This window comes from Ictidomys tridecemlineatus, chromosome 2, assembly GCF_052094955.1.
Source record: "Ictidomys tridecemlineatus isolate mIctTri1 chromosome 2, mIctTri1.hap1, whole genome shotgun sequence".
Lineage (NCBI taxonomy): Eukaryota > Metazoa > Chordata > Mammalia > Rodentia > Sciuridae > Ictidomys > Ictidomys tridecemlineatus.
Genome location: NC_135478.1, coordinates 44,003,811 through 44,018,008, shown reverse-complemented (window position 1 = coordinate 44,018,008; position 14,198 = coordinate 44,003,811). Strand labels below are relative to the sequence as shown.

At 34.4% G+C, this 14,198-nt stretch overlaps 1 protein-coding gene across 1 annotated transcript in view; it reads right to left on the bottom strand.

Moving 5' to 3' along the window:
- The window catches only part of Dnah12 (dynein axonemal heavy chain 12), a 260,099-nt gene that overhangs the window by 38,763 nt on the left and 207,138 nt on the right, over positions 1 to 14,198 (bottom strand). Inside the window, exon 62 of the mRNA XM_040289787.2 lies at positions 11,428 to 11,568. Coding sequence (XP_040145721.1) covers positions 11,428 to 11,568 — 141 coding nt within the window. The remainder of the gene's footprint in view (positions 1 to 11,427; positions 11,569 to 14,198) is intronic.

Here is a 14,198-nt window from a genome sequence, read left to right as displayed (position 1 = left end):
TAAAAATCTTTCTATTTTTTTAAATTTATTTTTTTAGATATTGATGGACCTTTATTTTATTCACTTTACTTATATGCAGTGCTGAGAATTGAACCAAGTACCTTATACATGGTAGGCATGCGTTCTACCACTGAGCCATAACCCTAGCCCCTTAAAATTTTAATAAGATTTTTTAAAATGAAGGATTAATTCTCACAGACAAAAATCAAGGGAATTTGTCTGGTAGGCCTGATTGCAAAAGGAATTTCTTCAGAAAATGGAAAATTTTAGGGGAAAGAAACTAGTATTCTATAAAGAAAGGAAGAGCATGGAAGAAGGAATAAAGAAGATAAAGTTTGTTCAAAATAATAATAGCAACAATGCATTTTATCATTATGTTTTATGGATAAGTGAAATGAATGAGAGCAATGTTATAAAGGATAGGAGGTCTACTTTGGTATAAAATAGTTGCACTTCCAAGAAATGAAAGAAGATGTAGACTAATTGTAAAAGTATGTTATAAAATCCAGGGCAATCAGTAAAAAATAAATAAATAAATAAGTTTAACCCATTTTGAGTTGCTTTTTTTTGTATACAGTGAGAGAGAGGGGCCTAGTTTCAATCCTTTCCATGGATATATCCAGTTTTTCTAGCACCATTATGATGAAGAATCTGTGCTTTGCCGGGTTTCTGTTCATGACTAAAAGGCTCAGGGGTCACTCTAGTTAAACTGGGCTAACTGGACTGTGCAAAATAACCACACAAGAGACAAAAATATCTTTTTGTTTGGGGTCTCTCCTCTGACCTTAAGGGTCCACAGGAAGAGAGAGAGCTAGAGCAGAGAGCATGCACTGACCCCTTTTATTAAGGAGAAGCTATTCAAATGAGGCAAGGGGTCAGGTTTCAGGGGGCTGAGTCTATCTTCATGATGTCCACTGTCAGCAGGTTGACTGACTCCTGGGTAGGCCACACCCAAGGGCACAGTAAGAGAAGGGGACACACACAAGGCACTTCCACGGAAGATTCTATCCTAAACAGGGCAAGGGGTTTTATTAGAAAGGAACAGGTGAGCATAGCTTCACCCATGGGGCTGTAGCAAGACACACCGATGCATGAAACACCGACCCTTGAACCCAAAAAGGGTGGGGAAAGCTCTGCCACATTTCTGTGATTGAGCACCTCAGCACCCAGCAATGTGCAAGGTTGGTCTCCCACATGCTTTTTCCAATATACATTTTTTGACACCTTTGTGTCAAAAAGAATTAGTTGGATCACTGTACTGTCATGTGTAACTAATTAAATAAATAAATAAATAAATAAATAGTTGGCTAAAGATGTGTGGATGTATTTTTGGATTTATTCTGCTCCACTGGTCTATAGGTTTGTTTTTATGCCAACAGCATGCTTTTTTTGTTACTATGGCTCTGTAGTATGTTTTAAAATGAGGTTATTATGTTGTCTCCAGCATTGATTGTTCTTTTTGCTTAGGAATGCTTTGATTACTCAGAGTCTTTTGTGTTTCTATATGAATATCAGGGTTTTTTGTTTGTTTGTTTTGTACTGGGGATTGAACCTAGGATCGCATACATGCCAGGCAATTGCTCTACTATTGAGCTACATCCCCAGCCTTCGTCTCATTTTTTAAAAATTTTTGAGATAGGGTCTCACTAATTTCTTAGGGCTCTACTAAGTTGCTGAGGCTCGTCTCAAACTTGCAATCCTCTTGCCTCAGCCTTCTGAGTCACTGAGATTTCAGGTGTGTGCCACTGTACCTGGCTTTTATAATTGTTTTTTTCTAATTATGTGAAGAATGCAATTGATATTTCAATAGGGATCTCATTGAATCTGTCATGTTAATTGTAGTACTATTTACAATAACCATAATATGGAATCAGCCTAGGTACCTGCCAACAGATGAATGGATAGGGAAAGTATGGTATATGTATACAATGGAGTATTATTTAGACATAAAGAAGAATGAAATTCTGCTATTTGCAGGAAAATGGATAAAACATGAAGACATCATGTTAAGTGAAATAAGACACCCACAGAAAGACAAATATTACATTTTTTGTTTTGTTTCACAAAACAAAAAAGCAAAACCAAAGGCATCCTGAAAGTAGAACAGGGACTATTATAGTCTAGAAAAAGAGTCAGGGGAGGGAAGAAGGGATGGCCAGAGAAGGTAGGAGAACGGAAGGGGAACATGATCAAAGCTTGATATATACATGTATGAAAATGCAACAGTGAAAAATCATTAATGTGTACAATTAATATCTGATGATAATGTTAATAATAATAATGTAAATTTAATTGATAAGAAAAAATGGAATTATATAAAATACTCAATTACACAAAATGCTTTTCCTACCAGAGAAGGTAGAAAAAGAAATGAAGACAAGAATGACAATAAAGAATGAAGACAATGAATAGAAAATAGTAACACATATGAGACATTAATCTAATTATACCAATATCAATTTAAACATTAATGGACTAAAATATCACCTTGGGGAAAAGTAAGATAGGGGGTTGGAGGAAGGCTATATTTCTTGTAACTCTGTGACCCAGGATTCAAGCAGTAGAAATACTGTTTCTCTGGAAGATGGGTAAAAAGAGATTTCACTAAAACTCAATGTAGGACAGTCAGGATGCCTTTGAGACTTAGAAAGTTAGGTATGGTCAACTAAGAAAAAAGACCATATTGGAGCCAGGCTGGTAGCAGAAACAGCAGCAAAGCAGTAGCAGTGCTCCACAGCATGAGGAAAGGAAAACACAGAGAAATACAATGGACAGATTTAGTGTGGAAAATCCTGAGACTGGAGGGGCAGTCTGCCCTAGGCTGATCCAGAAGCTGCAGTACATGGTACACTGGTACAACTGTCCATGGAGAGCTGAGGCAGAAACCTTCTTGAGGTGACTGCACTTTAGTAGCTACTATTAGAGAACAGAGAGATCTGAGCTGGGACAGATACATGGTCCTGACAAGCACATGCCACATGACTTAGGCTGTGCCTAGCAGAGCATGAGCAAAACAGGCATGGAAAGTGTTTTAACTAGGGGAATTCCAGTCAGATAGGTGAAGGAGAGCTCAGCTCCCTCCTCTCTTTGAGTGTGGAGGCTCAAAGGACCAGCTGAAGTAGGTCAGGAATTTGAACAGGTGGTAGGCAGGCGTGAATATGCTCATGGACTAAGCCCAGGAAGCCTGGTACAGCAATGTCCATGGACAGGGATATGAATAGGAAGAGAAGAGCTCAAACTATCTTTTTTTTTTTTTCCTGATGACATGATCCTATATTTAGAAGACCAAAAACTCCACCAGAAAACTTCAAGAACTCATAAATAAATTCAGCAAATTAGCAGGATATGAAATCAACACCCATAAATAAATCATGTTCCTATACTTCAATGATGTTCCTATACTCTTTCAGCTGAAAGAAAAATTAGGAAAACTATCCCATTAACAATAGCCTCAAAAAAATATGAGAGAATCAACCAAATGAAAGAGGTGAAGGACCTCTATAATGAAAACTACAGGAAACTAAAGAAAGAAATTAAAGAAGACTTTAGAATATGGAAAGATCTCCCATGTTCTTCTATAGGCAGAATTAATATTGTCAAAATGGCCGTACTAACCAAAGTGCTATAGATTCAATGCAATTCCCATCAAAATCCCAATAATGCTCTTCATAGAAATAGAAAAAGCAGTCATGAAATTCATTTGGAAAAATCAGAGGCCCAGAATAACTAAAGCAATCCTCAGTGTGAAAAGTGAAGCAAGAGGCATTACAATACAAACCCTTAATTTATATAGTAATAAAAACAGCACGGTATTGGCACTAAAACAGGCATAAAGACCAATAGAATACAATAAGTGACACAGAAACAAACCTACATAAATATCTCGTACTAGACTGAGGTACCAAAAACATACATTGGAGAAAGGAGTCCCTTCAACAAATGGTGGAGGAAAAACTGGAAATCTATAGTAGTAGAATGAAATTTAACCCCTTATCTCTTAGCCTGTACAAAAATCAACTCAAAGTAGATCAAAGACATATGAATTAGATCAGAAACTCTGCACCTGGTAGAAGAGAATGTAGGCCCAACACTTCAACATAACAGCTCAGGACCTGACCTTAAGAAGAGTCCTAAACCACAAGTAGTAAAATAAAAAAATCAATAAATGGAATTGCATCAAATTAACAAACTTCTTCATAGCAAAAGAAACAAGAACATGAAGAGGGAGGCTACAGAATGGGAGAAAACCTTTGCTTCCTGCACCTCAGATAGGGTGTCAATATCCATGATATACAAAGAACTCAAAAAACTTAACACCAAGTAAACAAATAACCCAAACAATAAATGGGCAAAGGAATACTTCTCAGAAGAAATATGAACGGCCAACAAATATATGAAAAAATGTTCAACATATCTAGCAATTAGAGAAATGCAAATTGGAATCACATCCAGAGTTCATCTCACTCCAATCAGAATGACAATTGTCAAGAATACAAGTAACAATAAATGCTACAAGGATGTGAAACAATGGTACACTTATATATTTTTGGTGGGACTGCAAATTGGTGCAACTCCTCTGGAAAGCAGTATGGAAATTTCTCAAAAAATTAGGAATGGAACCATCATTTGACCTAGTTAGCCAACTCTTTGGAGTTAAAAATCAGCATACTGCAGTGATGCAGCCACATCAATGTTTATAGCAGCACAGTGAACAATAGCTAAGTTATGGAGCCAAACTAGGCGCCCTTCAACAAATGAATGGATAAAGAAAATGTGTGTGTATATATATACATACATACACATATACACACAATGAAGTATTACTCAGCCAAAAAGAAGAATGACTTTATGTCATTTGCTGGTAAATGGAAGGATTTGGAGACTGTCATGCTAAGTGAAATAATCACCCCTCCCCAAAAAGCTAATGGCCAATGTTTTCTCTTATATGTGGACACTAACCCACAACTGGGGGGTAAGGGGGAAGAACAGAAGTTCAGAGGAGTGAACAAAGGTGAATGGAGGGAAGAGAGAGGGGATAGGAAAAGGAAAGAAAGTGGAATAAATTTGACATAACTTTCCTGTGTAAATACAGGAATATACAACAGTGAATCTCACCACCATTGCATCCACAAGAAATTTATTTATTTATTTATTTATTTTTAAAGAGAGAGTGAGAGAGAGAGGGGGACAGAGAGAGAGAATTTTAACATTTATTTATTTTTTCTTAGTTCTCGGCGGACACAACATCTTTGTTGGTATGTGGTGCTGAGGATCGAACCCGGGCCGCACGCACGCCAGGCGAGTGCGCTACCGCTTGAGCCACATCCCCAGCCCCACAAGAAATTTATTAAAAAATAACTGGGTAAATGGCAGAAAGATCAATAGAGGAAAGGAAGCAGGGGTGGGGAGAAGGAAAGGAAAGGAGAGGTACTGGGGTCTGAATTAGAACAAGATATATTCCATGCTTGTATGATTATGTAAAAATGGACTTTACTGTCATGTATCACAAAAAAGAACCAATAAAATTAAAAATAAATAAATAAAATATCAACTGAAAAATTGTCACAGTGGATCAAAAACAAGACTCAACTATATATTGTCTATAAAATCCACTTTAAATACATAAAGACACAGACAAATTAAAAAATAAAAGATGTAGAAAGATATACCAAACTAAGAGTAATCAAAAGAAAACAAGAATAGCTATATTCAGACCATGAAGACTTCAAAGCAAGAAAAATTACTGGGCATAAAGAGGGGTATTACATAGTCAGAAAGATGTAACAATCTGCCAAGACTCACAAAAAGAAGTAGATAGTATGAATAGATTTATATTAAAAAAATTACCAGGCAAAGATATGATCAGTGGAGAATTCTACTACACATTTAAGAAGAAATTAATGTCTTCAGAAAACAGCAGAAGGAAAACTTCCTAATTTGATTTATGAGGGTAATTACCTAATATCAAAATCAGGCAAAACACTACAAGAAAGAAAAACAACAGACTAATATCTCATGAACAAATACCTCTCATAAACTTAGATGAAAAAATTATCAATAAAATATTAGCAAATCAAACCCAATAATGTACAGAAAAAATTTTATATTGCAGGGAATTGTAATTGTAGCTCAGTGGTAGATTGCTTGCCCAGCATGTGTGAGGCACAAGGTTTGATCCTCAGCACCACATAAAAATAAATAAAGGTATTAAAAAATACAATAAGATTAAAAAATATACTGTTCAAAAATTATATACTGCAACTAAGTGGAATTTATTCCAGGTACGCAGGTCTGATTCAATATTAAGAAATCACTAAATATGATTCACTATAGCAAAATAAAGAAGTAAAAGAATGTGATCAAATCAACAGATGTACACAAAGCATCTGACAAACTCAAACACCTAATCCATGATGAAAACTCTTAATAATTTATGAACATGGAGGAACTTCCTCAACTTGATGAATGAAGATTGTATACAAAATTGTAGCTAGGATTACACAGAATTAGTCAGTTTTTGGTCACTATAACAAAATACCTGGGAAAATCAACTTAGAGGAAGAAAGATTTACTTTGGCACACAATTTTCAGAGGTTTCAATCCATGGTTAGCTGGCTCCATTGTTTTTGGGCCTGTGGTGAGGCAAAACATCATGGTGGAAAGTTACAGCAGAGTGAAACTGCTTATCTTGTGGCAACCAGGAAGGAGACAAAAAGAAGAAAGAGCCAAGGACAAATATAGTCCCCAAATGGACACCCCAAGGACCTACACCCTTTAACTAGGTTCCACCTCCTATGGTTTGGTTTCTACCATCTCCTTCCCAATAGTCCACTTGAATTATGAATCCACTGGAGGATAGATTATACGATAATGTTAGGTCTCAAGATCCAATGATTTCCTAAAAGCCCTATCTCTGAACATTGCTGCATTGGGGACCAAGATCCCAACACACGGGTCTTTGAGAAGCATTTCAAACCCAAACAATCACACACACTAAGTGAAAATTTAGGTGTTTTTCCACTAAAATCAGGAATAATGGTCTACTTTCACCATTCGTATTCAATACTGTATTGGAAGTAGTAGTTAATGCAATAAAAAAGAAAGTTACACATATTTGTAAGGAAGAAATAAATCTTTGCTCATAGATGATATGACTGTGTAGAATATTCTACAGAATTCAATAACAGCAACAAAATCCTAGAACTAAAAATACTTATACCGATACTTCAGGATATAAGGTTAACATATAAAGGTCAACTGATTTTTTATATGCTAGCAATGAACACAGAATTTGAAATAAAAAGCAATTACTAATTACATTAGCACCAAAAGTAAAATATTTAAGCATAAAATTATTAAAATATGTATAAGATAGAGGACAACTACAAACCTCTGATGAAAGACATAAAAAAATCTAAATAAATGAAGAGATATTCCACTTACACAGATAGGAAATATCAATACTGCCAAGGTATCAGCTCCTCCTGACTTGATATCATTTCACCACAATCTCAATCGAAATTTCATCTAGTTATTTTGTAGATATTGACAAACTTAGTCGGCTTTTTGTTACTATGACCAAAATACCCGACAAAAGAAACTTAAAGTTGGAGAGGTTTGTTTTGGCTTACCGTTTCAGAAGTTTCAGTTCAGGATCAGTCAGCATCAATGCTCTGGGCCTGAGGTGAGGCAGATCATCATAGCAAAAGGATGTAGGAGAGTAAGGCTGTTCAGCTCATGGTAGATAAGAAGTAGAGAGAAACAGAGAGGAAGAAGCCAGGGACAAGATATAGTCTCCAAGGGCACAACCTCAGTAATATACTTCTGCCAACAATGCCCCACTGGCCTACAGTTTCCACCACGTCCTAGTTGTTCATTCAGCTATCAATGAACTAATCTAATGATGAGGTCAGAGCTCTCATGATCCAATCACTTCCCAAAGCACCACTTTTGAACTTTACTGCATTGGGGATGACCAAATGTTCAACACATGTGACTTTAGGGGACACTCCAGATCCAAACCATAATAATAACAGAAAATACAAGTGACCTTAAATATGGTGAAAACTTCTTAGCTACACCACCAGAGGCATGATCCATGAAAAAAAAATAAGCTGGACTTAATTAAAATAAAAAAAATATGTTCTGTAAAGGACAATATCAAGAAATGAGAAAATAAGCCACAGAGTTAAGAGAAAATATTTCAAAACATGTATCAGATAAAGGACTGTTATCCAGAATATACAAAGAACTCCTAAAACTCAATTACAATACAATGAACATCCACATAAAAAAATGAGCAAGCCAGGTGTGAGGAAGCCCCCTTGTAATTCCAGCAACGAGGGAGGCTTTGGCAGGAGAATTCCAAGTTCAAGGCGATCCTACTGACTTAGGGAGGCCCTAAGCAACTTAGTGAGACCCTGTCTCAAAATAAAAAGGGCTGGGAATGTTGCTCAGTAGTAAAGCACCCTTGAGTTTGATCCCTCGTATTAAAAAAAAAAAAGGCAAAAGACAGAAACAGACACCTCACTGCAGAACACATACAGCTGACAAGTTAAGTGTATGAAAAAGATACTTTGCATCATATTTCATTACGGAATTTCAAATCACAACTACACCAACAAGATTACAGTAAATATCTATCAAAATAGCCGATATTCAAAATACAAAACACAAACTCTCATTTATTGTTGGTGGGAATGCAAAATGGTACAGGTACTTTGGTAGTTTGATGGCTTCTTAAAAAACTGAAACAACTCTTACATACAATCCAGCAACTGTACTCCTGGTATTTACCTAAAGGAATGGAAAACCTATCTCCACAAAAAACCGGCACCTGAAACTCAAAATTTTGAGATAACCAAGATGTCCTTCAGTAGATGAATGGATAAATAAACTGTGGTACATTCAGACAATGGAATATTATTCAGGATTAAAAATAAATGAGTCATTGAGTCATCAAAAGCTTTAAATGCATATTATTTAGTGAAAGGAGCCAATCTGCAAAAGCTACATGTTGATGAGTCCAACTATATAACACTCTAAAAAGGCAAAACTATGAAGATAGTAAAAGGAAAACTGATTGCCAGGGGTTAGGAAGGACAGAAGGCTGAATTTACACAAAGGATTTTTTATGGAAATGAAACTATTCCCTATGATACTATAATGTTGAATATTTACCACTATATATTAGTAAAGTTTGTAGGAGCACAATATTGAGAGTGAACCCTGATTTAGCTATGGACTTATTTATCGGTGATAATACTATTTCAATGTAAATTCAAGGATTATAACAAACATACCACTCTGAGGAGCTTTGTTAGTGAGGAAGACTGTTTATTTAAAGTCTCTGTACTTTCTGTTCATATTTGATGTGAATCTTGAACTTCTCTATAAAACTTAAGGCTCTAAAATGATGTGCAAGACAGGAAAGTATGACACATTATGGAGTAAAACAAAGAATTAATTAAAGAAATGGAGTGACATACTATGTCCTTGGGGAATACTCATTATAGTAAAATTGTTAATTTTTCACAAACTTCTCTGTAATTCCAATGCACTCTTAATCAAAATTCTAACAGGTTGCTGAGTATCTTTATATTTGGAACTTTAGAAGATAATTCTAATATTTATATGGAAATAAAAGAAAGATAAAACAAAACTATCATATATTGAGACTTTTAAAAATACTACTTACAAATATACAATGGAACGGAATAAAAAGTGCAGAAACAGCTCTAGATCTGTGTGTATTATTTATTTCAAAGGTGGCACTATTGAACAATGGAGAAAGGATAGTCTTTTCAAGAAGTCGGTAACTATATGGAAAAAAATATAAAACCTGGCATCTATTTTTGTCCATGAACACAAATCAGTTGCATGTGGCTTATTGATCTAATTGTGAAAGGTAAATAATAGAGTTTCAATATGATTATATAGGAGAATATCCCATAATATTGGGCCAAGGGGGCTGGGATTATGGCTCGGAGGTAGAGTGCTCACCTCCCACGTGCGAAGCCCTGGGTTCAATCCTCAGCACCACATAAAAATAAATAAGTGAAATAAAGGTATTGTGTCCAACTACAATTTAAAAATAAATATTTAAAAAAATATTGGGCCAAGGAAAGAGTTTTCCCTAAGCACAGTCCATAGTAAGATGATATTAAAATTTTATTGTGTTCAATAAAAGCCAGCATTAAGAGAATGAAAAAGTAAGCTGATGAGCAAATAATAATTTGACATATTTAATTGTCAGGGGATTTGTATCTATATTATGTGAAGAACTCATACAAATCTATAAGAAAAACACAAAACACCCAAAAGATAAAAGGGCAAGTCATTTGAACAGTCACACTACAACAGATTTTCAAATGCTCTATAAATATATAAACAAATGCTTAATTTCATTGGTCATCAGAAAAATGCAAATTTAAACCATGATGCAATAAAATATTCATATACCAAGATGTATTTTTAAAATGACAATACAAAATGTTAATGTGTATGTGCAGCAATGGAATGTACAAACTGTTAATGGGATGGAAACTGGTACAAAAAATTCTGGAAAAGAATTACAAATTTCTAGGTATCTGCCCACAGGTGCACCAAGATCTATCTATATACAACAATGTTCAATACCACTATTGTTTATAATAATGCCAAACAGGAAACAACTCAAATGTTCAAGAATATAACAGATAAACTTTAATGTATTCTTAGAATATTATAAAGCAATCAAAACAAGTAAACGAGAGCTTCATGAAACAATATGGATGGATTCATAAATAATATTGAGGAATATCGCATCTCATAAAAATGATGTTAAGGGCTAGGGTTGTGGCTCAGCGCTAGAGCGCTTGCCTAGCATATGTGAGGCACTGGATTCGATTCTCAGCACCATGTATAAATAAATGAATAAAATAAAGGTTCATCGACATCTAAAAATTTTTTTAAAAAAGAACAGAAAACTTTTAAAAATAACAATAATGTTGAAGAAAAGTATTCAGATATATGAATACTTATCATGTGCTTTCATTTATATAAAAGTAGAGTTAAATTTCAATGTTATCCTTGAGGATAATAGTTATCTTTGGAGAAAGCATGGGGGTGGCAACTAAGGAGCACAGAGGCATTTCAGAGATGATGGGAATGTTCTACTTCTTGACCCAATTTTCCCTGTATAAGAATTTAGTGGGTTATTTATTAACTTTTGTAACTATTTACGTATTATACAAAATTTAAAAATCAAATAAACATCTGAACACTAATACTACTGCAGAAGACATTGTTATCAGTGAAGGGTATAATTAAAATCAAGAATTAGATCAAGCAAAATACTATATCCTTCTCTGAGAAGCCATCTTTACACATTAAATTTTCAAATTAGGATTTTAAAATTAGTAAATTAAGAAGAAGAAAGTAACTTACAGGAGAAGATTAGCACATAATAAAAAGGAAAATAATAGTTTGTCCTTCTCAAATAGTGATCGGCATATATTACAATATAAGTTGTATGTGAAGTGGTCATTTAGATATCGTAGACGCTTTTCCAAAATTTTGGATTTATTACTAAAAGGTTAAAGAAAAGGAAAACATATTGTCAAGCAAACCTAAGTAAAAATAAGTAGCATTAATTAACATATTTATCAAAATATTGACTATGAAAGGCATTTGAAATCACACACATACAAATGAATATAAAACTAGTGAAATATGAATAAGCTCTATGAATTGCACCAAAATTAATCTCTTGTATGCAATATTGGAATATAGTTATGTAACAGGTTACCATCAGAGAAACAGTGAAAAAGCACATGGGACCTCCCTATACTTTGTGTGTATATGTGGTTTATAACTTCTTGTGAATCTGTATTTCAAAATAGTTTTTTAAAATGAAGTACCATTCTGTGAAAAAAAAAACAAAGTATGTTTCATACCATCTTTGTGTTTTCAAAATTCTAAGTAACTTTTATAACTATACCTATTTCCCTCCCTACCTCTTACATTTCCCTTACTAACAGAAATTCAGTAGGTGGTGATGGTGTTTTTTTTCTTTCAATTAATTTTAGGCATTCAAGTTTAAGTTGAATAATTGACATAAAAGTCAAACATAAATTTCAGAGAGTATGTGGAGTAATTTAAACTCTCATGTACTCCCGTGGGATTTTAAAACAGCAGGGCCACATTGAAAGTTCCATAAAATATTAAGCTGAAAACAGTCATCTCTGTTAGTGAGAGAAATGTAAGAGGTAGGGCTGGGAGGGAAATGGGTATAGTTATAAATAAAAGAGCAATCGGAGATCCCTGTAGTTATGAAAATGTTCTTTATCTTGACTATATTAATCTCAATATCCTGGTTATGATATTGTTCTATAGGTTTTCAAAATGTTACCATTGGGGAAACTGGGTAAAGGGTGCATGAGATTTGCATTATTTCTTACAATTTCATGTGAATCTACACTTATCTCAAATTTTAATTTTGATTAAAAAATACTACTTGGGGGTCTGGGGCTTTAGCACTTGCCTCATATGTGTCGGGCACTGGATTCGATCTTCAGCACCACATAAAAATAAATAAATAAAGATATTTTAAAAATACTACTTGCTCCATAGGAATACAGTTAAAGGATTAGGTACTGACACTTCTCTGAGTAGACCTTTTTGTACAGGATTGACTTTTGTGGAGTCATTAATGGTTTATGTACTCAAACATAATAAATTCAACAAAGATGAAGGGAAACCCTGAATAAAATATAAAAATAAAAAAATTAACCTAGCTGTATTTCATATGCATAACATTACCTCATTGAAAGGGAAAACAAGTTAACTTTTAAATATAGTATTTTTTAAAAATATTTATTTTTTTAGTTGTAGTTGGACATAATACCTTTATTTATTTTTATGTGGTACTGAGGATTGAACCCAGGGCCTTGCATGTGCTACTCGAGCACTCTACCATTGAGCCACAACCCCACCCCAAAATATAGTATTTTATATCTAAAAACAAAAAACATTTTTTGTGTGGACATATACTTTGAATTCTCTTTAAGTATATACCTGGGAGTAGAATTACAGGACCAAATGGCAAATCTGTTTAATATTTTGTGTAACCCAATGTGGCCATGCTATTTTAAAATCTCACCAGTAGTGTATGAAAGTTTCAATTATTCCACATCCTCTCTGAAACTTATGTTTGACTTTTATGTCAATTATTCAACTTAAACTTCCTCTGTCATATGCCTTATATAAATTCAAATTCCAAAATCCAGTTGGGAAATCTTAACAGATTTCAATCACTTGAGATTTTTCTCCCAAGAAATCATGTAGAAAGAAATTTCCTATAGCACATGTTATAGGCTCAAATCATATTTTAATTCTACTTAATGAGTAGAGCTGTCACTAAATACTAGACAATATATAAATACTTCGTAAACATTGTCTCATTTAAATCCTCATAAGAACCCCCAAAGGTAGGTAATACTATTATTATCCCTTTTTTGGGGGGTACCTGGGATTGAACTCAGGGACACTAGACCAGTGAGCCACAAACCAGCCCAATTTTTGTATTTTATTTAGAGACAGGATCTTCCTGAGTTGCTTAGCCCCTCGATAAATTGCTGAGACTGGCTTTGAACTCTTTATCCTCCTGCCTCTGCCCATCAAGCCACTGAGATTAGAGGTGTGCACCATGTTATATTATTTTATGGATAAGGGAACCTGAGACAATCATAGAGCCATTAACTGACTTGCCTATGGTATGTGAGAAAACTTGAGATTTAATCCCTGACTCCAAAATCTGTGTACATTTATTAATTAGTTAAGGGAAAATATCCATCAAATTGTCAGAAATGTGGGACTGAAGCCTTTTAGGGTCCCCACGGCTAGAGGAGAATAAATCATGTGCATTTTAAAAATATTTAAAAGAGAAAAAAAGGACTAAAGCCAATCCCCTTATGCCTAAATCTTAAGGAATGAAACATTTTTAAGAAAACTTTAATTATCTTTCTTTTGTTCTTTTTTCTTCCACCTTCCTTCCTTTACTTTCTCATATTTTTAATGATTTACAATGAATTTATATTGCAAAATTAATTAGAAACAGATTTTTTTTTCTTTAAGTACTTGGGATTGAATGCAGGATTTCTGGCATGCCAAGCCAAGTGCTTTCTACTGAGCTACATCCCCAGACTTTTTCTTTCTTC